This window comes from Trachurus japonicus, chromosome 7 (genome assembly GCF_045865225.1).
Source record: "Trachurus japonicus isolate A0001 chromosome 7, Traja_1.0".
Lineage (NCBI taxonomy): Eukaryota > Metazoa > Chordata > Actinopteri > Carangiformes > Carangidae > Trachurus > Trachurus japonicus.
In genome coordinates, this window is record NC_140913.1 from 17,353,876 (window position 1) to 17,379,295 (window position 25,420).

At 40.7% G+C, this 25,420-nt stretch overlaps 1 protein-coding gene across 17 annotated transcripts in view; it reads right to left on the bottom strand.

Annotated features, from left to right (window-relative positions):
* Positions 1-2,114: 2,114 nt before the first annotated feature.
* Positions 2,115-25,420, bottom strand: part of chl1a (cell adhesion molecule L1-like a) — a 49,558-nt gene continuing 26,252 nt past the window's right edge. For 2 of the 17 annotated variants that reach the window (XM_085781645.1, XM_085781643.1), the window contains exons 13-30: positions 24,526-24,692; positions 23,607-23,772; positions 23,082-23,215; positions 22,877-22,984; positions 19,946-20,143; positions 19,447-19,517; positions 19,138-19,360; positions 18,118-18,233; positions 16,544-16,748; positions 15,949-16,071; positions 13,993-14,175; positions 9,526-9,564; positions 9,061-9,123; positions 8,503-8,616; positions 8,035-8,196; positions 7,479-7,658; positions 6,210-6,282; positions 2,115-2,604 (exon numbers count right to left, since the gene is read on the bottom strand). In XM_085781645.1, the coding sequence (XP_085637771.1) occupies positions 2,397-2,604; positions 6,210-6,282; positions 7,479-7,658; positions 8,035-8,196; positions 8,503-8,616; positions 9,061-9,123; positions 9,526-9,564; positions 13,993-14,175; positions 15,949-16,071; positions 16,544-16,748; positions 18,118-18,233; positions 19,138-19,360; positions 19,447-19,517; positions 19,946-20,143; positions 22,877-22,984; positions 23,082-23,215; positions 23,607-23,772; positions 24,526-24,692 (2,533 nt within the window). In that variant the 3' untranslated portion in view covers positions 2,115-2,396. Of the gene's footprint in view, positions 2,605-5,944; positions 6,015-6,209; positions 6,283-7,478; positions 7,659-8,034; positions 8,197-8,502; positions 8,617-9,060; positions 9,124-9,525; positions 9,565-13,992; positions 14,176-15,948; positions 16,072-16,543; positions 16,749-18,117; positions 18,234-19,137; positions 19,361-19,446; positions 19,518-19,945; positions 20,144-22,876; positions 22,985-23,081; positions 23,216-23,606; positions 23,773-24,525; positions 24,693-25,420 lie in introns of all 17 variants that reach the window. The other 15 variants (XM_085781651.1, XM_085781649.1, XM_085781659.1 and 12 more) reach the window with 13 other exon arrangements.

The following is a 25,420-nucleotide window of genomic DNA, read 5'->3' on the forward strand; positions in this document are numbered from 1 at the left end:
TCAATAACTGCTCAGACTGGTGAAATTGGGCTCATTTTGGGATGAATAAATATGGTACATACTGTAAAAGACAAGAAGAAAAAAAAATTCCCTGAGCCTCCTGAGCTTTTAAAAAAAAAAAATTGTTATTATTCAAAGGCTTCAAAATAACGGAATGAATCAGAGAGATAGTTGTTTAAGAGGGATTTTAAAAGGTTCCCATAAAATGACAGATGAGTCAATCGCCTCCCATCTTCGTTAGTTAGGATTTGTGCCTCATCAAAGGTGCTATATTTCCCCTTCAGAAATTGAAGGGGAGAGCGAGCACTGCTATGGTTCAGATAATTGGAGCCATGGGACCTGGTACAGTAATGAGAAAGAAATTGACTACAATGTTGACTATATTTCATAGCTAAACTTTTATTTGATAACCACTGTTCTGTTTGGTTTGAAGTGAAAATACACTTTATTGTCAACTATTGTTTACTCATGTTGCTGACTGTGTGGGAGAATTTGTTTTTGTCTTTAACGAATGAAAGAAATTGATACAACATGCTGTGGCCATTAAAGTTTCTCTGGGTTTGCATTTCAAACGGGTCCACATTACCTTTCTTCAAGATGAAACACATGTTTACAAAGAATTCACTGTTGAATCGTAAACATAAAAAATTAGCCAATGAAACATTTAGCACTTTGAAGGAAGCCCCACTGTTTTATTACATCTGTTTAAGTAAGACTGTTGAATAGGTCAAATCTCAACTTTATTTGACTTATATCCTTGATGAATATTTTAGCGACATGCATTATGTATGTGCAGATTCTCGGTATGTAGTACAGAGATAACGGGCAAAATATTTCTGTTTGACCTTTAATAGAAAATCTAACTTAATTCAGCCCTGTTTTTATCACTTTGTGCTCAGTCTGTGAACAAAATGTGCTGTATAATCTTTAGAAATAGCTAAGTACCCAAGAAGGAATTCTTGTTATTATGTTTTCCCATTCCATGTTCAGTAGAAGGACATCTCAACTTGAAAGCGAGCTTACCATAAAGTGTGGGTGCTTTTTAAATGACAGACAGGGGGCAACAAATAGAAACTGATGAATCACTGTGCCAAGTTTTAACAAAAAATGAAACGGGAAGAAAGGACTTGACATTTAAAATTTCAAGATAATAAATAGCCCGGCTGCCAGATAATCTTAAAGGGATGTAGAGTGATTCACTCTGTGATATCTGCCAGAATAAAGGCACATGATTAAAAATAAGAGTGGGAGTTGGACAATTTGCTTTGGTTTAAAAACTTCCTCTTCAGTACTACACTAAGGTGAAAGCTTTATTCACCAAGTAGTGTTTAATAATTCTATTAAATAAATGTATTTGTAGACACAAAAACACAAGCACAAACATATTATTACTTTAACCAATTTCTAAAGAGCAGAAATCTATCCCTTGTTGCTAAACAGGCATACAGGCGTCGTAAAGGTATGGTGGCCCTAAGATATGGGAGGCCGTTTGGGAAATAATTCATATTTGCTCTCACACACATCACTATACTCATACACCCACACTACTATACTCTTGTACACACACTACTATACTCATACACAAACACCACTATGTGAGAGAGTGTAATAGTGTGTGAGTATACTAAGAGACAGACAGTCATCCATTTGACAAGAATTCAGTTGCAAATACTCACAATACAAATACAAATTTGTGACTTTTGAGGTTAAAACTATAACAATAAGTGTGTCCCAACCAGGTTCATTACTTACACTTGCACTCTAGCCGGGAAACACTTCCATTAATGTTGTTTGTGTTACCTGAAATGTTTTGTGAGTGTAGTGCACTCAGGGCCACCATAAATGCACATAATGAGCATTTTGGCAAATCTATCTTTTTTTAAATCACATTTCACCCATAAAATTTAAAATTTATACATTGAATTTGCAGTAATGGAAACATATAAGCATCAATGACTAGGTATTTGTGATAAGATGTCAAAATAAATTTCCTTCAAGCTTCATGGTGTGTGATATGTTAATATTGTAGATATACATTGTATAAAATATATGTTTGATCCCCTGCTTTTTGTTACAGAAAATAATCAATGCACACCACTGATGATTTTGCTTAATAGGTAAAAAACACTTTATTATCATTAATAAAACCATGACACATGTCACAGATACATTTAATTGTCTTACAGTATGTACAAAAAGCCACATGGTTTTCAATTCATTTTGTATGGCGAGGATATTCTTTCTTTTCCAGTCTTTAGGAAATATCTCGGCCAACGTCTGCATATTTGAGTCATTTCTATTGTTCCATATTTGGCTGTTTAAGTTATATTTAATGCCATGGAAGATGAATATAAAACGTTAGGAGCTGATGTTGATTGTTTCCAGTGGAATGGGCTTTATGTAGTGACTGGGTTGGGTCCTCTGTGCTCGCATACAGAACCTCTGTGTTTTTGTCCAGAAGAATATTCTCCGATAAACGAACCGTCTTCATCAAATTCTTCTCCGCCGTCAGCGTAGTCAACCAAGCTGTCTCTGCTCACGCCGTCTCCATTGTCATTCAGGGAACGCGAGCTACTGCCCTTCAGTGGCTTCTCTTCACTGTCACTGCCATCAACAACAACAGAGAAGGATGACCTGGGTCAGTGGTGCAGTGCATAAAGCAAACATATTGTAGAGCACGTCAGGCAGATGTTTGCGAGCAACACACATGGCCTTAAGCGGCTGTCTTTGACACACAGTGCACACACACACACACACACACACACACGGTTTCACATACAATCAGAAGCTCCACACAGACACACAGAAAAACACCAGTGCATAGAGCGTGTACAGAACATATAGACTATAAAATGCTCTGCTGCGCTAACAGATACACAGGCTCCCACTAAGTTCTTATGGTTTCAACACATCACTACGGGCAGTAAGCAGGGGGGATGCAGTGGCTGCACAGCGGGAAAGCGAGCCGCACAAGGGAGGTGGGGAGAGCTTGCTACAATCACTTCACTAATTGCTAATTGCCAAGGCTTCAGGACCAAAGGCAATTTCAAATCTCTTTAGAGCCAACGATGGAAATTGCCAGAGTGCAGTGAGAAAGACGACGCCTGTGTATATACTATATGTGTGTGTGTGTGTGTGTGGGGGGGGGGTGGGGGTGGGGGGGCAAGATTGAGAAAGGGAAAAGGAAGGCAGGAGAGGGCATATGCAATCCCAGACAAACAGCCTGTCATTCCTAGTATTCCCAAAGGGCCCTCACGCGGGCAGAGGAGATTAGATACCAATTTAAGGCTGGGCAGCTGGCCAAGTTGCAGGTGTCTCACTACAAGATGCAGGGTCACCTCAAAACACTGAGGATATTTCTCCTCCCTGACCTCTTTTCTAATTCCCGAAAAACCATCCATGTTCGGAAACACCTTTTTTCCCCCGGCTTAGTATTCATTCCACAGAGCGCCTGTGTTCAGAAACAGCGCTCAGGTGGCTGGTGTATGATATCACCATTGAGGCACGCTGTAGTTGACACTTGTGTCAAATACAAGCGAGACATTTTGAACGGCATTTTCTTGCGCGGAAATGGGGTTCAAGCTACGATTACAAAATCGGGTCTCCTTCACAGGGATTTTTAATAACCAATCTTATCTGTCCTATTTAACGATGCCGTTTACCATGCAAGCCACATAAGGTCCGCATTTCAACTCTTATCAAACCTCCTTTCTCTGACGACTCTAGAGCGCTGGAGATAAGTGGCTGTTATCTAAGAGCAGCGGAATGCCACAGCCGCTGCAGCCCCCCCACAGTGACTTTGAATACAGTGATAAAATGGGGCTGAGTGCCTGTGAGCCGCAGCTCATTCAAGACCTTGGTCGGGATCCAGCTCCGTCTCAGCTGTTGCCGTGAAAAGGCTTTTCCTTCAGCCTCGCAAATAGGTGCGAGATGGAGGCACATCACCAGGCAAAAGGTAATTAAATTTGTCTTGCCATTGACCCATGCTGACTCGGTTTGGGTGCAACGGGGAGACTTCAGGTGCGAGATGGATTTTTTACCCCGCCTGTGCCACCTTAAGTTGTGTTTGTTTTAGCTTAAAGCTGTCTGAGGGAGAACTGCTCACATCTGCTGCCATCTCCTGAATTGCATATAAACGTGTGAGAAGATGAGAGCTAAGATGAATGGAGTGGAAAAAAACAACAAAAAAACAACAAAAAAAGGAAAAGCCCGTTGATCCAGATACTATGACACCTGCTGTTCCCACAGTGGACAGCGGGGCAAGGCAACAGAGGGCTGTCTCCGAAGAGAAATCGTCTGGACCATAATTACCACTTGTCAGCTCTCCAGACACGTGGCATACCAGTGGGTGGCCCACTGCCTTCAGAGATTCAAAGGGCACAAGAGAGCACTGAATCCCACTCTAAAGCCAGAAAAACAACATCATAGTGAGGCTAAGGGCACTCTGGGGGGACAGTAGTCAGAGCGGCATCATGAACCCAAACATGAGAGGCATTCTAAACAGAGAGCTGCAGCCCGGCCACACAGCTCACAAACACATATTAATATGGCTTCTCCTGCCCAAGTGTGGAGGCCGACAAAATATCAGTGTTCAGCAACAACTCACTTCCATCTTCAACCACACATTTGGAGCTTTGAAGCAGTAAAAACTTAGTTGTTATAATTTGTTGTATACTTTATAAATGGATTTGTACTGTAGTAACTGGGCAATGCATTCACCTTTTTAAATAGAATTATAGTTTTGGCAAGAATCAAAGGAACATAATTAGCAGCAAACAGGCAAATTTTCAGTGGCTATGCTCTGAATAATATGACAAACAGAAGAGGCTGTTTTAGGTGATTTCTGTTGTGCGTGCATAAACAACCAGGCAGGCCACTGTCACAGTCTGTGCAGCGCTGTGGAGAAAAATGGGATTCAGTCGATTTCCCTTAACTGTTGTCACTATAGCAGCTAAACAATGCAAACAATAGAAAATTCAACAGCTATTATAAAACACAACAGCTGTCTGCCGCGGGCTTAAAGGCCCAGTTTTTCCGCCCATTTGCCATGCTTAGTCTTTGCCTGTTTCCAGCAATTACTGAACATCTAAAATCAATCTGCATCTCTGCAACGCGAGCTTCCCCTTCTGCAATTAACAATGGGGTCTCTGTTGAGGGTAGTCTACAAAACACATCCTAATTCACAATGTGCATCGGTATTTACTGGTAAATCTACATCTGTCAAGTTGCCAGGTAAGCTCAAGCACTGGAGCAGCAGACAGCAGCATTTAATGTTTTAACAATATCTACCTCTGCATAAGCAGATCTAAGAGCTCGCAGCTGTTGTTGCCTGACATTCACTTTGAGTGAATACTACACGGCTGTCGAAGAACGAGCGTCCTGTCTTGGTCCAAGACACCCGGTCAAAGTTCAGCCACATTCAGTTGTTTAAATATGCATGGTGGGCAGATAACATGCTTGGCACAATATCACTGAATACAAGAGGATGCATGTTGGAAATGAAAATGGGGCTCATGTTTATGCATTATATATGAGGACTGTTAGGATTGCTGCCTCTGAGGCGTATGAGGTGGATGTGTGAGTGTATGTTTTTCTCTTTTGTCCTGCGTACTGTAAATCGGCTATTAAATATAAAACACACAGAGACGACAACAGTTACTTTCAGGCAGACAAGTTCAACTAGAGAAACTCTGCTTGATTTAAAAAACACACACTGAGAAACAAGCAGCCTACAATATGCACAAACACACACATTCTAACACATAAATTAAGTTAACTGATCCCTACAGAAACAAGCTGACTCACACTCTCTCTACTGAGTGCACACATGCACACAATCAGAAACTAACAACAAAGTGAAAGCACAGACTGCAAAATCAAGCTACAAGGGAACAAATCTTAAGTTGAGTGCCACCTTCTACTCTTAGCTACTCTGTGTGATTACCTAGCCCGTAAAATGACGAGAACACTGGCTTCTAGGCTGATCCTGGTAAATCTCATGAATGCAAGGTTTGCTTTTGGGATGGGAGAGAAAAAAAAACATCACTGTGACACATGACAAATGAGTTTCTCAGCCAGAAAATATTTAACATATGGTTGTTAGGTGAATATTGCTATAACACAATGCATTTCAAGGAGATAAAAAATGTAATTTCCTCAGCATACTGTTGCACTGCAGTTTTCCCCTGCAGAGAAGAAGTGCGGCTCACCTGTATTCACAGAACGTGTCATCATTCATTCCTTGTGACTCCACGTCAGGGTGAAGGTCCTCCTTCTCTTTCACTGCAGGGGAGGGGGGACATTTCAGCACCATTGTAAAAGAGCAGCACTTTCATCCACAGATGTAATACATCTTATTTGCACTGCTGGGACACAAAGTCATTTGCAACGCTCCTAATTCAGATTACTATAAAGGTTCCTGTACTTAACATTTTCCAAAGGGGAAATAACTCTGCACTATCTGTCATTTGTAAGCTTTTATCATCTCAGTGATTTTCTGTCAGATGATGCTTGGAAACTAGAGCAAAACCAACACTGAGGATTTACACTATACAGGTGCACAGATATGAATGATATGAACTTTTACATCACCTGTATGTGCACAGGAATTTAAATTAAAAAGTCAAATCTGAAAAGCTTTACTGAACTAAATATGACTGTGTAAACTTGGTATCAAGTCAGGACACTGAAAGCCTCTTTCTGTGCGTCGGCACAAAGTGCTGCACATCAGCTCTTTGTGTAAATATGCTTTAAAAATACCAGTTGCTTTTTGAGAGAGACAAAAGAGGGATTTCATGAAACGAGCTGGATGGGCAAAAGGGGGAATCCAAAGAAGCTGATGAAATATTCAGTGCTTCATGTCAAAAGCTGCTGCAGGGAAAGAAGTGGAGGAAGAAGTGGAGGAGAAAGCGAGCGAGGAGACACTTTGCAGGTAGGTATCATTGTGAAAGTGAATTTGGCCCTGACACAAGGTGGCACAAAGGCGCAGTGGTACAGGAAGATCTGACGAGAGGCGGGGAGGAGTGGAACAAAGCCAGCTGATTCTTACTCATCTCACTTGACAAGGTATGTAATCACAGGCATCAAGCAAATCTAACAGGGTCACACAAATTATTCCACAATGCGGTTAAAAAAAAAAAAAAAAACAGTATGTTGCAAGCACATTCAGGGGTAGACGAGCCTGGGCTTGGTGGAAGGATTGCATGCACACTGCATTTCCAAACAGGGTCAAAGTCAGGGTTGAGGCTCACTGCACATTTTCATTCCTTCAATAGGTCAACCAAAATAACACAAAAAGCCAAATCAAAGCATAATCCTGAAAAAAATGTGGTGTTTAGAAACGTCAAACATAATTCCACTTATTGTTACCAAATTGGACAGATCTCCTCTATGTGCTGTATTTTTCATGAGCAGAATTTTGGTTCACCTCTTGAAGTGAAAAGACAAGCAGTCTCAACCCTGGTGAAAGACTAACTGACCTTTTTCCATGGAGATTATGTCTTGTCGCTGGTGCGGCGGCGGCGTACCTGCATACTTGCCACCTTTGTTTCTCCTCACAAAGCAGGCCATGAGTGCAACAAGGGTGAGGAGCGCCACAGCACACATGGTTCCAATGACCCACCCCCGGGTCGAAAATTCACTCTGCTTACCTTCCACAGCTGAGAACAAAAACAGGAAAGAGACATAGAGCTCAAAGAACCATTAAACACTCCAGTGTGTTTGAGTATGACAGCCCCCTCAAGCACTCCTCAAACAACTTTATCTTTGACCAAAAACATAAAATACATGATGGATTCAAGTTTGAAGATGTTCTCTCATCTTATTTCTCTCACATTCCCCTCAGCTACAACACTCTTATCTCCTCTGAAAGAATATTAGATAGGAAGGAAACAAAACAAACACACAGATACGAAAGAAAGAAATAAACTCACACATACACCACACTCGCTGTCAATTTGTCAATGGCATGTTTATGGCAGGTTAGAAGTGAAATGACTGAATTCTGTTGACTGCGACAACTTTCTGACCTCTCACCTTTAACTTGAGTCTGGATAACGTCCTCAAAAATGCTAGCATTATCGAGGAGCCTCTTGGTCATGAGGCGTACAGTGTACAGCGTTCCCGGTTTGAGCCCATCAATTACGTGGAAACTTTGAGAAGTGTTTACAGCCTCTGAAATCCGCCAGTTACCATCACCTACACAAGCCAAGCACAAGAAGTGCACAAGCAGCAAGTCTGTATTAGCATTCATGCTATCCAAATAAAAGATAGGACAAGCTGATTGATTAATAATTGTTTCAAAATGATTGTATTGGTTGTACTATATATAACTTTAAGTACATTTCATATCATGGACATAGAAGCTGCAAACATTGGGGTTGCAATGTACTTTTAGATGTTTATAGAAAACATCCCCAGTTGCACTTAAACATGATGGCACTTAAAAACATTTTCTTTTTTCTATCAATGCTTAGCAAGGCGGAGACAGGAAAAGTAGCTTACGGTTATTCATATAAGCCACATAAAGCTGTGACTCCTGCTGCTCTTCTCTGGCAGTCCAGCTGATTTTGGCAAAGGTGTCACTCACATAAGAGCTTATGTTCAACAGGGCTGGAACTGATAGAGAGAAGAAATGGTAGGAGGAAAATCAGGAGGAAAGGAAAACACAGACAGGCACAGAGAAAAGGAAAAAGAAAGCAGGAAAAGAGGATTAGCAGAGGCAAATAGGATCCCCCCGCAGCTTGAGAACAGTGGAGCTAGCAGAAACACTTCAAGACGACAGTTCAAAAGCCAACCCTGGGCCACAGACTTAATTGAGTGGAGCTGGATTTCGACTCATAAAGGGTAGATATAGAGATTGTGGGCGGGAGTGACATCTAGTCTGCACTCTCTCTTAAACAAAGCTGGCATTTCCTGACTCCTCCACCAGGAGTGGAGGATATCAGAAGAGTTTGAAACTACTCCACCTCTCGGATCCATTGTTAGTTGAAAGTTCAGGTACATCAACATGAGATCACAGGGATATTATTGGCTGTGCATGTGAGAGTGCGAGCTATATACCTAGAGAAAGATGAGCAGAAATGTCTGGGATAGAGCTGGGAGAGGAGCGAGAGCAGTTGTGCCCTGAAATGAAAGATAAGCCTCAGATGTTAAGATTCCTGCTACACCACTGTCAGGTCTAATGCTCTATATTGTGCAGCAAGCAAGCTCTATAGACTACACGAAGGCAACATTGTCAGAACAGCCGGGAAAATGGATTAATAGCAGCAACAGTGAGAGTACAGTGCAGGTGATAGTAAACACTGTTACTATGGCAAGGACTGTGTATTTTTACAAAGAAATATATTGTCTTTACTGAAGGTGAATAGGAAAATCACCCAAAGTATATCTGTACAGCTTTAAAGGACAGACGTTCGCTCAGGCTACGGGCAGCTACGCACGACAGCAACACACCTACGACCTTGTCTATCTCTACCAACACTACTGTGTTAGCACGCTGCAGCTGCTGCAGGTGGTGATACATACTGTTCTGAACAGGGGCCACAGCTGGCGTCAGGGACAAATCTTCAGAGGGGTGAAAAGAAAATGAAATACAGAAGAAGATTACAAATATATGGAGCGCCAGCTTCAAGGTTTATAGGACGGGCACAAACACAAACACACGCTCACACACTCACAGATTCGTAGGGATGCGCGATTACACGTACATGCCACAAATATGTGGGCAACACAGCTGCATATGCCACCTCTTTGTTACTGTTGCTTTAGACTTTTTGACTGGTGGAGTACAGTACCAACAGAGGGAGCTGGTGAGCAAAAAGATCACACACTTTGGCTTCTGAATCACATCCCACTTACGTATTTACTTGATTGAGGGTAAAGTGCACTTGAATGACAGTTGATGGTGATTTAATTGACCATATTATCCCACAATATAATGCACAATAAGTGGAGGAGCAACTTGAAACTGAAGCAAAGAATCAGTGAGTTACATAATCTTCTCCTTTTTGTTTTTACTTCAATAACTTTCCATGTTTATAGTTGGTAGTTTCACAGTTTGACTGACATCCACTGGCACGCATACCCTTATCATTTCTAAAAGTCATTTCTTTCATTCTAACCAAACAGAACAGTAAGATTTATACCACATACTGTATGTACGAATAGTGTTCCCTTGTGGTTTGGCTCCAGTTTCTCATCATGATATTATTTGAAACTACATTTCTTAAAAAAGAAAATGGAAAACCACAATATGAAAAAAATGTGATCTCTGTCAGAATTAATTTTGTGGCCAGTAATGACAGTCATAGTGTGTTTTATGAGAATTTGTACTTATATTCATTACGACACAAAATGTTTGGTACCTTTTACGTAAGTTTGTGTTGGACACATAATATCATTTTTTCTTTCTTATCATTTTCTTCTTTCATGATTATTTTTCATTGGTTTTGGTCTGAAAAACTGTGTAGTCATTTTCCAGTGTTGGTGATTTGACAGGAGAAATGCTACATTAACTGTGGTACATATCATTTAATTTGCACATATTTTTGTATTAGCTCTCTCATTGTCTGCTGTGAATACTGTGTGCTCGTTCCTGAACTTACAGTGTAACACTGCTGTTTACTGAAACAGCCTGTTCTGCTCTGATTGCTGAATCCTGAGCTGATTAGAGTCAATGTAAAGCCAGCCGTTGATTGTTATGTTTCTAACTAGACTTTTTCAAACATGACGTTCAAGCCATTAGCAAATTCGGTTTTCAAATGCCAGTGCCAGGAAGCAAATAATTTAATCTCTGGCGGAGCTGGTTATCTTTGTGTGGCTATAGAGGTATCTACTCCTCTGTGTTTTTTGTCAAGTTTGTAACCCGATTTATCTCTGCTGCTTTGTTATCTCATGAGACTTGATGGAGAAAAACAGATTTTTTTTCTGTGTCTGCCACACTTCCCTGCTATGGCTGTTGACTTTTCTCTCTCTCTTTCCCTCTCCTTACTGTACAGATGTTTCACACCATCTTTCTGTGTTTTATTTTTTATCTATAGTTCTTTCTTTGCATTACAAGCCTTTCAAATAAACACACACAAGGCCAGGCGCACACACACACACGTACTGCTGTTTAAGTAAGTTATGATAGACAGTGTTTTCCTCTATTTTATTTTTTTTAAGCTAGACAATTGTTTATCCAAACTCAATGATGATAAGCATTAAAAGCTCACACAGTCACAAAGGTGAAATTTAAAAGGAACAGTTCAGATCCTGGGAATACTATTGCACATGTGTTCATTTTCTTTCACCGTCACTCCATCCTCTCCATTAGTGTCTCTAAATTCACGATGCCCCTACTCTGCGCTATTGGCATCCATAAATCTACTCTCCCGTATTGTGACTAACATGCCCCGAGGACAGCGCTGTGACACACAACCATTTTATCTCCCCACCGAGCATCTACTCAACCATATTTACAAATAATGCGTCTAATGGCTCTCAGGCTGGACATCCACCTACAAGATGCACACTCTCAAAGGAAATATAAAAGCCAGGGAGGAATGAATAACTTTTATTAAAGCATTCAGAGATAGTGGAGGAACATTTTTTTTCCATTGCTAAGTACGGGGGAGTTTTTCAGAAACTTTCAACTGTCATGAAATTCTGGCAATCACTGAAATTAAAATTTGGCAGGTAATACTGTCAAATTTGTGAAATGGAGTATCAGATTAAAGTTGTCGTGTGAAATATAAATATTTTTGACTTTGGCATCTCCTAGTGATTTAAAGGTACATTGTGTAAGTTCTCCTGTTATCTATTCACGAAAATCGATTATTTCGTTCAAAAGTACGTTTTTCATTCATCAATAACTACCCCCATCAACAAACTGAAGTGTTCCGGTAAGCTCTGAATTTGCCGTTCATATCATTCATCTATACATCGAGCGGGCAAGCTCGGTGGTGGCTGACATGTCGTTTCGCCATGTTTTTACGTTCAGTGGCAGCGTGACGGTAGGAAACCACGGAAACTCAGCGGAGACACCGGAGCTGTCGGCTCAGGTCGAGGTGGCATCTGTGAAAAGTCACAGCGGTGCAGTGAGGACTGTGAGGACTGCACGTGAATGCTGCATTCAGGTGCAGTCGGAAAAATGGCTGTCGGTAACAAACCGGATGTCATTTTAGTCACAGAAGTTGTGAGAAAGCCGGTAAAACGTGGGTCAGGTAAACAATACGACATCACCATGACAACATATTGTCACGTGTATTGTTTCGCCTCGTGCTGACGGACCACTTGTTTACATAAAGGCTTGTTTAAGCCGTTACGTGCAGCGGCTGTTGTCCGTCTGCCATCTAACCGATTTCACGTGAATGCAGCATGAAAAATACGACTGAGTTGCTTGCGATCTACAACCGCACCGCTAGATGGGAGTAATTCTTACACAATATACCTTTAATGCATAGGCATAGAGAAAAGACAAAATGTCTAAGACAATATGCCGATGACACGTAATTTTACATGTCTGGAGTGTCAAATGAACAAGATGCCCTCCATCTTCTTGCCTTTAAAAATCATAATATTACTATCTTTCTACAGCACACAGAAAAAAAACTACAAGGCCTCAAGGCCAAAGAGATGCACTATCAAATAATCTTGGATCTCTGCCTCTGCAGATCAAATCAGAAGTTATACTTTAAGCCTGTGTCTTTGAATCCAAGCTAAGCTTTAAATCGCATATCAGCTGAGTGACCAAAATAGCATTCTTTCATCTAACAAAGTTTATGTATATGCCAGCATCTCAGACAATGTGAGAAATACTGGCAGAGTACAGGCACTCCTAAGCTAACACGATGCCACAAAGCCAATTCATGCTTTCATCTCAATAAGACTATTATAACTTCCCACTGGCCTTCTTTAAAAAGGGTATTTAGGGGATAAAAATTACTCATGATTGTGCTGCCAGACTTCAAAACAAACTAAACAGATAAAGCACAGCACTCCAGTTTTAGATGAGCTACACTCTCTCTCTATGTCCTTTAGAAGTTTTAAAAACGTCTTTTAGCTGTTTTATGAAGCTCTAAAAGGACTGATCTTAACTGCCGACTTCCTTACATCTTCAGGTTCACTTGGATCCTCTGCTGCAGGTTTGTTAGACATTCACAACCACTATTGTGTGTAAACTGCATGTAAACACGTCATTTTCATCCAAAGTGTGAAAAAGCATTCACAAGGATCTCAGAGAGAGAGAGAGGCGATCTCAATGACACATACGTAGATTACCTGTTTCAATTACATGTAGTTTCTTCCTTTGTTATAGCTAGTGCAGTATGTTGTGTACTGTATATCCCTCTATTACCTTGCTGATGTTACTTTGTACTTCGTATTGCTCAACCTTCTTCTCCCTATACCCATTGTCTCTCCTCATTGTAAACCTTTAATCTATTCCTGTGTGAAGGGCACGACTGTAATAAAGTTTATTTTCACTTCGCAAAAACAGTTTTGACATGTGAAAATACAGAGAGGCAGGAATATGTAAGAGAGCTGATGATAAACCGTCCTGACTTTTATTCAGTGTGGGCTGAGCTCCTAAAACACTGGATCCTACAATTCCCTCAGCTCAGTGGAGTCTTTGGATTAGATCATCCATGCCTTGTAAACACCCACTTTTTTTTTTTCAAACTCCATGGCTCAAGCTTGCAGCTCAAGCTTTACATAAAAATATGTAGTTTCCTGGCAAAGATAACTCTCATCATCATCAGAGCTTATTTTTTTTAGACTTGGCAAAATGTTTTCAAAGGCTGATGCTCACTACAACTATGAAAAATAGTTTCATTTGAGGCACAGTGCAGTGTTTGATTGGTATAAATATCTTTCATTTGTGTGAATTATTATAATGTAACTACTGTGTCTACAGCACATTATGCTTCTATTGCTGGGGGGCTTTAAAAAAAAAGAACTGCAAATCTGATTTGGTACACTCCCAGCACAGGTACACTGATTTCATTTACTCACTTTGTGGAGTGACAGTGTTGCTCTCCTGGGCCAGCGGAGGTCCACAACCTGCTCGAGTGCAGGCACTGAGGTGGAAGCGGTAGAGGCTGCCCTCCACTAAGCCCCGAAGCTGCCACTGAGTGATGTCAGCCCCAGTGATGTTCATCTCCTGGGAGTCAACCACCTCAAGTGTGGTCTCATTAACTATAGACGAAGGAGAAAGATGTCAGGTCAGTTCAGGTGGCGTGAGTGATCCAGCGATGGATAGACACGGAAAAAGTCATCACTGTTTGGCTCATGTTGTATGTTAACGGAACACAACTATAATGAGGGTCATTGGTTGAGAGAGAGGAAGGATGAGGAGATGTCATGCTAGTTCATGCAGAAAGTGAACGTAGCAGATACATATCCTGACAGGTGAGCTGAGGAGGAATACATTATGAAGAAAGGCGAGAGAAGATGAAATGAGCAGATAGAGAGCTCAAGAAGTGGTGGTGGGGGGTGTAAACAAGTGGCAACGGATGAAAAAATGAGGAAGAAGAGAGGAGCAAAAACTGGAATGAATGAAGGAAAAGCTGAAAACACCGACCCAACAATGTAAAAAGAGACAAATATGAAAACGGGTGGAAATGCAGCAGGAAGACAGAGACAGAAAAAAAAAACGAGGCAGTAAAAGGAAATCAGAAGAGTAGCAATCACAAGCAGCATAACGTATCACCAAACATGCATTATAGATCAAAGTACAGTATGTGTGCAGAATGTCGAAAGCAACACACTTCTCCTGAAACCCCCTTCGTTGATGTCACTGCTGTGCCAAGAGTATGTGCCAAGCCTGTTGTACCTGATGTGTGTTTGCAGCACAGACCACTGGATATTTAATGCGTTTGTGAGCACCGTCAGGTTATTCCACAACAGATTCAATAGATTCAACAGTTTCAAGCAGATGTACGCACATAGCATGGCATGTAATATTTTATTCATGGAATTAACAGAAAACAAAATTTTGAAATATGCTCAGATGTTGCGTGGTGAATCAGTTCAAATGAAAAAACCTGGAGCACTCCACAGAGCACAACGTGTTAGAATATAAGGTCTGATTGTCGGTATGGGAAAAAAGGCAGAAAGGCGAGAAGGACAGAGTGTATTGACGAGCTGGTCAGACTCTGAGGGAGTTGGTGGAGGCGGCAAAGGGCTGTCTGCCTTCACATTTTACACACAAAAGACTTCAGAAATGTCAGCCAATGGGAGTGTAGGCTTTGAAAACAGGGAGAGCATAATGAAAGCCCTTTACTCATGTATCCGTCCTAACTGAAGGTGTTTTTTTTCCAAGAGAAAATGCTCCTATACAAAGAATGGCAAATTTATCTGAAGAAGCGGCACAAACAGCACTGATTTAAATGATCCTATCTGGAGGAGAGCCTGCGGTCCAGGATACAAGATGAGAAACACTAAGGAAATTGACAGAGCACAATAGTAACCTTCACAACCATTGTGGAATGTTCAGTGTTAAACACTGCCACCTAGCGTCTGCTGTGATAACACATGTGGGAAGAAGAAAGGGACGGGAGCAGATGAGGGTTTATGTAGCATGTTTTTGAGGGGTTTCTTTCAAATGGGAATCAAATCACACTAAGCACTTTTCTATGTAGAAGCACTTTTCTATTTCTATTCCTATGACTTTGACCATGTATTTTGATTATATTGTCTTTTTCTATTTGTGATTTGTGTGTCATGACCCCCCCCCCCCACACGCACACACACACTTCCTCCCTTCTGACCTGATCTTTTCTCATCTCCCACCACTAATGCTGCACCTACACTCCTGCTTATACACCACCCACAACACCTCACACCACAGCGAAAAAAACACTAAGGCAACAGTACAGAGAAATCTTACTGAAAAACCTTGCAAGGCCAAAGGTCCTCACTGTGTGTGTGAGAAAGAGTACTTAGTCAAACAGCACTGTGTGTACTTACTGAGGTGGTACAGCAGGAGGTAACCAGTCAGGACTCCGTTTGCCTGCAGGGGGGGTCCCCACACCAGCAAAATGGAGTCTTCCTGGGCATTGGAGGCGGTCAGGATCGGCACTTGTTCAGGAACTACGCATATGACAGTATTGAATATTGTTAAACATGGTGGTGGAAAAAATATTTTGGAATGCTGACAGCTAGTCATGTAGTTTTTTTTAAATGTTTTTTTATTATTGTCTTCTCATGCTTGATGTTTTCTGTGCACTTTATTTTGAACGTTTCTTTACCTTGTCACAAATATTATAGGTCTAGTGTGATGCTCTTAAGCAGCTTTGTCATTTTACAAGCCTGCGACAGTGAGACTCCTCTATGTACTTTCATGAAACATTTTGTCTATTTGTCATGACTTCTTTTTCTGTGTCTTCATGTCTTACATACTGTGGTGTAGCAACGTTATTGTAAGATTCCTGCAGACACGTTTTGAGAGAAATCTCTCCACTTTGAGTTTGTAGTGTGTGTACTTTTTCCAAGTGATAATAAGTGTTTGAAGAGCACTCATATATTGAGTGCCTTCTGCCATGTGTTGCTCACAACATCTTACCTCCTTCTGGAGTGGTGAAGGTGACAGGGTCACTGTTGGGCCCATTGCCCTTCTTGTTGAAAACACTGACATTGAGTATGTACTCAGAAAAAGGTGCGAGGCCTGGCACTATAGCATGACTCCGCTTCCCAGGGAAGGACAGGGACTGGCGGTCATCTAAAATCTTGTTGGGATTCAGGAGACTCCGTTTCTTCAACCACTGGACCTGTTAGAGAGAGGTAAAGAATTTTCTTCTTTCTAGCTTCTTTTCCCAGTATGTGGACCTCACCCACACCGCAAGAGTCCAGATCGTGACAACCTCACATTTTTAGACAATGGTTCAGTGTTTAGCTTCCACTATGGCTGCTTGTGCCCAGATGGAGCCATTTATTGATAAGAATGTGGGGAGAGGCATAAATTTGAGGAGACTATCCAAATCCAGTTCCAGACAAGTATGAGTGAAGAAGAACAAAAGGCAATAGACACGTGGCATTGGTTAGATATGAACACACTGGATGTCTTCAGAAATGTGTGTGGCACAAGTCTGATGCACACGCTGGCTTTGTGCAGCTCATCATTTTCTCCTTGGCAGCACGCTCAGAAAAACATTCTGCCTGAGACACCTGAATTCCGTGATCATGTGCAGCACTGCTGCTTCTGAGTCAACTCATGACAAAACCAGTTCAATGGAAAGGGTACACATTCAGAAAATGGGCATTAGTGGTGTCTGACATACAGAATAAGGAAAAGGTTGTGCAAGCCTAATCTTGCACATCTTGGTCTCACAATGTTTTGCCTCTTTTAAACAGTTTTAGTAGAAATGGGCACATAAAACTGAAGACACAGTGGAAGTGAGTGGTGTCTCTTTCCTTGGGATCTGCCTGTGGTTATGACTCACTGCAGACAGGTGAGTGAAAAAGGGTAAGAGAAAAAACTGTGAATATAATGAGACCTAGAAAAACAATTAATAAAACTCTAATTTAAAGGTAAAACAGCTAAAGCGTTCTCACCCATCAATTGCCTTTCCAATTCAAAGCTAATGCTATTAGCCAGCAGCTCTCTCTACCCTGCTGACCTTCCAGAAACAGGAAAGCAGTGGGTATACTGTAACTTGAAAAAACACATTGACAGAACTCTATGTTCGATTAAAGCAATAACTTTTTAAGTATTAAGTAAATATGATGTCATAGGACTTTGCATTTAATTTATACTTGTTTGCCTTTTTGCCCTTTAATTATAGTCTTTAATAAGTGAAAGTTAGCTATTCTATTTTTTCACACAATAGTGGTGGCTGCAGCTCATTATCATTATGCACCAGCTGTATCAACTAACTAATGTTAGGTAACCTTTGTTCCAGTAATTAGCCCTACTGTATGAACATAATTACTAGGTCAATCAATTACTCGGTAGTCACAACACACGTTAGCCTATAACATTATCTCAGGATATTAGCAGTAATTGTCTCTTTCTACATATCTCATGAAAAAGCCAGGAAGTTACTGTATTGTAAATTGCTGCTTTTTTAGAATTTCTCTGTTGCCTTCATTTACACAACACCGGCTGAAAAAAATATCAGGCCTCAGGACCAAACTTACATTGTAGCCCCCAAGATGACCTCTCACTGTGGAAGCAGGAACCGGGGTCCAGCTAACTCGCAGAACAGTGGTGTTGATCACCTCCACCGCTATGTCCTGTGGTGCTGCGGTAGGAACTGCAGAACACATGGCGAAAGGTCAGAAACAACTGCAAACAACAGGTCATCTTTGCAGAGACTTTTTAACACTTCTATAAAACATAAACAAAGAAAGAAAATTAACTGTAAACTGCTCACAGATACAATAAATAAAAGAATAATAAACACATAAAAACATTTGGCAGAAACTGAGTATTTAGATGGTCTGTGGCAGAAGATGTCATTCTTTTGGTTTAGGATGTGTAAAAGTGACATGTTTCTGGTAAAGGTGGTAAACACAGACCAGTGCTAGGGCAGCATAAAAGTGCACACATACATACACTGCTAGACACCAAATAAAGCAGCTCAGTTGTTCATAGGTATTTATTTTTTTTATTCAGCGAGACGAAATTCAAAAGAAAACATGAAATAAAAACACTAAATATTTTCCTCTCTACATGTTACTGCTCTGACAGAGTACAGAAGCACAGCAGACACTACTAGGGAAGCAGCCATTATGCCTCAGTAGGCCTACAGTGCAAAGTGTGTCGTGATCTGTCAAATCTCCGACAGCTTCTGAGACAGAAGTGGAAATTTGACATCCCTCTGCTCTACAAAGGTTACCTGCCACCTGCTGGATTTGAAAAGGGGTTTTACTTTTTTTTTTTTTTTCACAGGGGAGGGAGAGTCACTACTGCACACCTGCACGGGGTTAAAACCACGGTCAAAAGGGAGAAAAAAGCAAGAACTTAACCTGACACATTTTCCTGCAGACAATGCCAAAAGACAACTGAAGACAGGGAGGAGTATGTTAAGACAAGAAGTCCACAGTAAGTTACAGGCAAAGCAAAAGCTACATGTGATAGTTCAGCTTCAGTGTGTGTTTTAATGAAATATTAAAACTAATATATGCAGTAGAGAAAGTATTAAGTGTACAACTCACCATCTTCTCCAGAATAACCTGTGACAACTCTGGGTTCTGGTCCCCAACCATCGCTGTTCTTGCTCTGGATTTTGATCTCGTAGGGGACAAAAGTTCCCGCGTTTTTCACAACAAAGGAGTGTCTCTTCACCAGATGATCTTTCCATGGATCCTCCATCCCCACTTTCCGATAGCTCACCTTGTACTCAAGGCCTGGGCCATTATGTTCGATAGGCAGCAGTGGCTACAACAGGACATGGTACTGATGACTTAGCAATCATAATGGTACCTAGTGTACAAGTTTTTTTTTTAATAACATTTTTCTCTTACCTCCCAGCTAATATCCATTTGATGAGGGAGATGACCTTGAATTTTGATGTTCTCTGGGTTCCTATCAGGAGCTTTGGAGAGATTTGTATTATTGTATTACTACAAATGAAAAATGTATCTTACCATTTAAAATACAGCTTTTACTGTTGTCTTTTTCAAAAACACATTTTCAAAATGCAAATATCTATCTATACAATTAAGCTAAAAGAGACTTGGTTTGGTAACTGTAGCAAAAGTGTTCAGATTTCATGAACATACTGTATACGAGAGCCAAGGTTAAGAAGCAACATATGTTCGAGCAGATACTTTAGGACTTTAATGGCCTCTAACACCCCAAAATATCCACACCCCCGACTGCTACAAAGTCCTGTGGCCAAAGGCTGGCCTTTCCATATGGCACCTCCCCGCATGTTTCAAGAGAAACATTACACATTTTCATGCTTTCACAATCAACGGATAACCAGAGCAGAAAATGTTAATTAAAGGGAGCCAGTCATACCAGCAGGGGGTGTCTTGTATCTCTCAGTGGGCTCACTAGGGGGTCCAGGCCCAACGGCATTAACAGCATACACTCTGAACTGGTAGTTAAGGTGTCCATGTAGTGCCAGCTCAGCTGTTGCCTGGTTACCGGGGACTTTCAGTAGCTCCTTCCACCTGCCAGGCTCCCATTGGCTCTCCTCATACTCCACTATAAATTCTGTACTCGTGGAAAGGGAGACATAACATAATCACACAATCAATGCATTACACTAGCTCTGTTTGTTTCACTTACAGTCATTTATTTATTATCCTAAGTACAGGTTTGACAGTTTCACTCAACTAATTAGAGAAAAGTTCAGGATCTTCATAAATATGATGAAAAAATGAGAAGTCAATACCAAACAGTAACCTGAGGCTGAAAATGAAGCCAACACAGAGGTACAAAAAAACTGCGCTTCTTTGAAGAGCTGCTTGAGTCAGACTCCAACAGTGAGTCAGTCCCCATAGACTCCTGTGTTATAATGACCAACTTTGCAGCAGGAATAAACATGTTTACATGCTGATGCAAGAAGACTTTTTGTCTCTACAGCTAATTTCCTCCTTCGTGACAACTGTGTGTGGGGGGGGGGTTTATACAGTATAATTCCCTCGTTTCAATTTTAAGGGTTAAAGTTCTTCATGATTGAGGGCATGTTGCTTTCAGTGAAAAGAGGGTGAGTGGATCAAGCTGGCATGAACCAAAGTCTTGGCTCCGCAAATCTGTTTGCTTTCACTGTCACTTGCTAGATGGCGACATCAGAACAAGCCACTTAAAACACTTGAAACCCCTCTTCAGAAGACTATGGGGGACTTCATGGAGGCTACATACATACTGTACACATACATACAAGTTTTAGTCTATTGTCAATACACGTACAAGTTGGAGTGAGGAAGCAATTAGCTTAAGTTAAAAGTTACTAAGAACAGGAAGATACACTAGTTGAAGCATATACATCCCCTAAAACCAAGTTAATATTTTTGGTTTTTGTACAGACTATAAAAAATTGGATATAACAAATTCATTAATAGGCTTAAGAGATGCTGGTAGACTTTTTCTTTCTCTTTTTTTTTTTTTTTTTAAATTTTGGGGAGAAATAGAAAGGCTGTTTCCCCCTGCTTCCTGTCTTAATGTTACTTAAAGGGATAGTTCAACATTTTGGCAAATTGGCCCATTGCCATAATCGCTATAGTCATAGCAGTAGGTTCGTTACCTTTAATTGTAGGTGTAAGCTATTTTCAGTACGGCGGAGCGCAGCAGCTGGCTGCTCAGAGCTACGCTATGGAGGCTAACGGAATTTCTTGGTTTCCCTCATTAAACTCATCAAATTCAACATCCCAAAACTCCACAGCGCTTTTGTAGACAAGTTGTGACCTGCACAACCACCACGCTATGAGATAATGACGGAACGATACGAAACAGAGCCGTTTTCGAGGTAAATACAGGGTAAATACGGAGACTGCTTGCTGAAAAAACTGTCCCTGAACGCAACGCGCATCAGCGGTTTTGTATGTATTTACCTCGAAAACAGCTCCGTTTCGTATCGTTCCGTCATTATCTCATAGCGTGGTGGTTGTGCAGCTCACAACTTGTCTACAAAAGCGCTGTGGAGTTTTGGGATGTTGTATTTGATGAGTTTAATGAGGGAAACCAAGAAATTCCGTTAGCCTCCATAGCGTAGCTCTGAGCAGCCAGCTGCTGCGCTCCGCCGTACTGAAAATAGCTTACACCGACAATTAAAGGTAATGAACCTACTGCTATGACTATAGCAATTATGGCAATGGGCCAATTTGCCAAAATGTTGAACTATCCCTTTAACATCTGACTCATGGATTTAATGTACAGACATAAGCAGTGTTGATTTTATGATTTTCTCAAAACTTCCTCCAACATCTGCACTGCGTTCATCCTCAAAATGACTTTGAAATAAAACTAAATTTACCTTAAAACCCCCAATTACTTAATTCTTGCAAACTGTGTAATCCACAGATATTACTACGAAAACACCTGCCCTCACAACTCATGTAAAATGATTAATTATAACCCCAAATTATGACACATTTGAGTTTACAAAGGATCTTCAGATATTTTTGTTTTAACTTCAGATCATAGACAATACATAGCAAAGCTATTAAAAAAACATTACAAGACAAGGACACAATCAGCTGATAATTCCAAAAATAAATGAAAACCCTTATTGAGGCTTTAAATGAGACACAAGGTTTCCTGCCAGGTTCCTCAGCACTTTACAGCTATTTGCAGCCATCGCTTTTTAGAGAAAAACACTCGTTATCACTCAGCAGTGATCACAGCAGCAGAATCTGTTAGCAGCCCTTTTCACAACACACAACACAACAGAAGAGACATGATATTTAGTGATGTGCAGTTGCTCATTTGGAAGACGAATCAAAGAGCAACTCTTGTCTGTTTTAACAGCAGTCAAGGTGTGAGTATGTCGCTGTGAGGGGATCTATTATCAGCTAAAACGGCACCTATATTTTTGTGTATGCTGTATTGTCTATATTCTATTATGTTATTGTCACTATAATCTGCCTGCAGAAACATTTCCATCTCATGCTGGAATCAAGGTTGGAGTCTCTTTCAGCAGTATCTTGATGATGCTGACAGTCGGCACCAAATCACACCTCATGAAATAGCCCCATAAATTAAATTACTCACAGACAGCTTGGTTCTTCTGCAACTGCACAGTATTCTCTGATTATTTTGTAATGACATCAATATTTACACAGTGATCACATTATTATATGAGCTGTAAACCCAAGGGTAACAACCAATCAACCAACACAACAGCACACAGTGTACAAACAGCTGTTGGTGATGTTTCTCTTTTGCACAAAACATTATAGAAGCTACAGAGTGTGCAGAATTAAGATATGGTTATTCTTCTCGTACCTGTTACAGAGCTGTTGTGATCACTCCCAGGGACCCAAGACAGGGTGAGATTCCTTGGATTCACTGGAAATTCAGAAATCCCTAAATTCATTGGAGCATCAGGAACATCTGCAACACAAAATGCAAACAGCAACATGAGATTAACATGTAATCAATAATTAATGAATCAACTAATTTAATTTACATAACACACAAATGATCTTACCCAGCACCGTGAGTAGTGCAGTGGCATTGTCTTCATCAAGACTGGTCCTGGCAATGCATGCGTATATTCCTTGATCACTCAGGTTCACATTCATGATCTGCAGCATGCCATCGTCCACAAAGAACTTCTGAGTGCTTGCATGAGGATACAGACATGATGACAATGGTTATTATAATGGACAAATGTGTCATTTAGAAAGCTTAAATTCACAACAAGGTTGCATAATACTCCGAATAAAGATAGAAAACCATGGTTTATGGCCAATGATGTTTTCAATTAAGTGCAGATCAGACTAAATTATGAGATTTACATAAAAATCTGTTCCTTCGGTCATAGTTCCAAACATCTGACCTTCTTGGCCTGTCTGCACCCGATAAGATAAGAAACTACATAATTGTTTGGGATATTTCATGAGTTTTTTTTTCTTGTCTAGCATTAGCATGCAGGCGAAGACACTGAACAAAGCCACAGAGAAGACAAACATACCTGAAAACTAATGGAAGCACTAATCAAACAGTCACCTACCTGGAATTTTGCTCAAAGGAAAGTGGGATTTCCTCCCCATCCTTTGTCCATACCACCTCAAAGGTGCTCCGCAGGCTTTTATCATGCTCTGCCTGGCACAGTAGCTGGGCTGTGGTCCCACTGATGATCTGCACATCCTGGGGTGGGTGCACTATTTTTGTAGGGTCTAAAGATAACACAAAGCCAAGGACAAATTTAACAGACAGGATTATGATGTTTGTTTTGTTAGGCTGGAGCCAGACAAATAATCATGGATGATTCCTGCATTCTTCTAAAATGATGCAAATAATGGTTCCAAATAATTTTCTTGATAAATGATTAGTGAAATGAGTGCTCAAAGTGTAAAATCTCTTGATATTGATATATGTATTTACTTGGTAACTGGTACAAATAATGAAAAAAACATGTTTGTAGTTATGTTCCATCATATTCTTACATATACTGCATCTTATCACATGAATAAAACAGGAATTTCAACTCGATTTGGAAAATATTGATTGACTTTTCAGCACAACCATGTTCCAAGGAACCAAACACCTAGTTTTAACCACTTGATCAATCACAGTGGAGAGTGTTGGGAAAATAAAAGCTTTCTACATTGTGTATCTTAGACCTGCCGGTTGATGGTAAAACCACAATCTTTGTTGTCTGATTTTGCATGGCAAGCTTAAGTCTTCTATTGAACAGATGATCTGCAAAAACCTTTGTCTTTGTCTCAGACAACTGGGGCAGGTATGGTTATAACACATCTACAGTTATTGAGTTTCCTTTTAAAGGGTCAGTTCACCTGCTTAGCTACACAGCTTGAAATATTTAAAACCGTTCATCATTTGGGTGAACTGGCCATTTAATGAACGAACACATGCAGGGACTAGAACTGCACTTGCTCAAAAAAGCAATAATCATTCTGCTGAGATACCTTTCACATCCAGCACAGCAGTGACAGCTGCCGCCCCCTCTGTGTTAAAGGCAGAACACACATATTTCCCACTGTCATCTTTTTCTGCACTGATGATTTGCAACGATCCATTCTGGAGAGAAATAAAACGCTCCCCCTCCATAGCTTCTCGTGTGTCATCTCTGGCCCTAGAGGAGAAAAGTTTCCACACCTTTGAGTTAAGTTATCTGTGCCTATTTCATTTTGAGTGTCATTTTTGGCTGTTTCTTTGTTGCACAGTGAGTCATTTTCAGTATGTCGTATATAATTCAATGTATAATATATTTTCTCCCTTAAAAAATGAGTGAGCAACCGAGTCAAATTCTGACAAAAACAACTGCAACGCAAACCTTCTCAGGCAGGTTTGAGTTGAAGCATAATCTCAGTTGAAGCAAAATAATGTCAGGCGTGTTGATTAGATTCAAGTGGAGTATTGCCTAATAGAATCAGAGGAGCCATCCTCAGATTTTGAGGGGTTTTGTTGGGTCAAACGTGTTTTGTCACGGACTGTCTGAGATCCTGTTTCTCCTTTGTGGAACTGTAGCAGAGACACAGTGGTAGTTAACAGGATTTAATTAGACCAGTTTCAAGGAGCGGAAGAGGATTATCTCATTAAACAGACATAAGTGTCAAGATCAGACTATTTCATGCAGACACCTGCAGCAGCGTGGAACTCACAGCATGACTCACTGCAGTGATATTCTGTGCTCTGGCTCTTTCTTTAAGATACAGCACAGACACTTGCAAACTGCACAAAGCCTGCACTGCACACACTGATGCATTCATGCACTATGATCCATAGTAGAAAAAGAACAGATAAAACTGAATAAAGCTGTCTAGAGGGTGTCTATATTCCTTTTCTCGGCACTTCTCACTG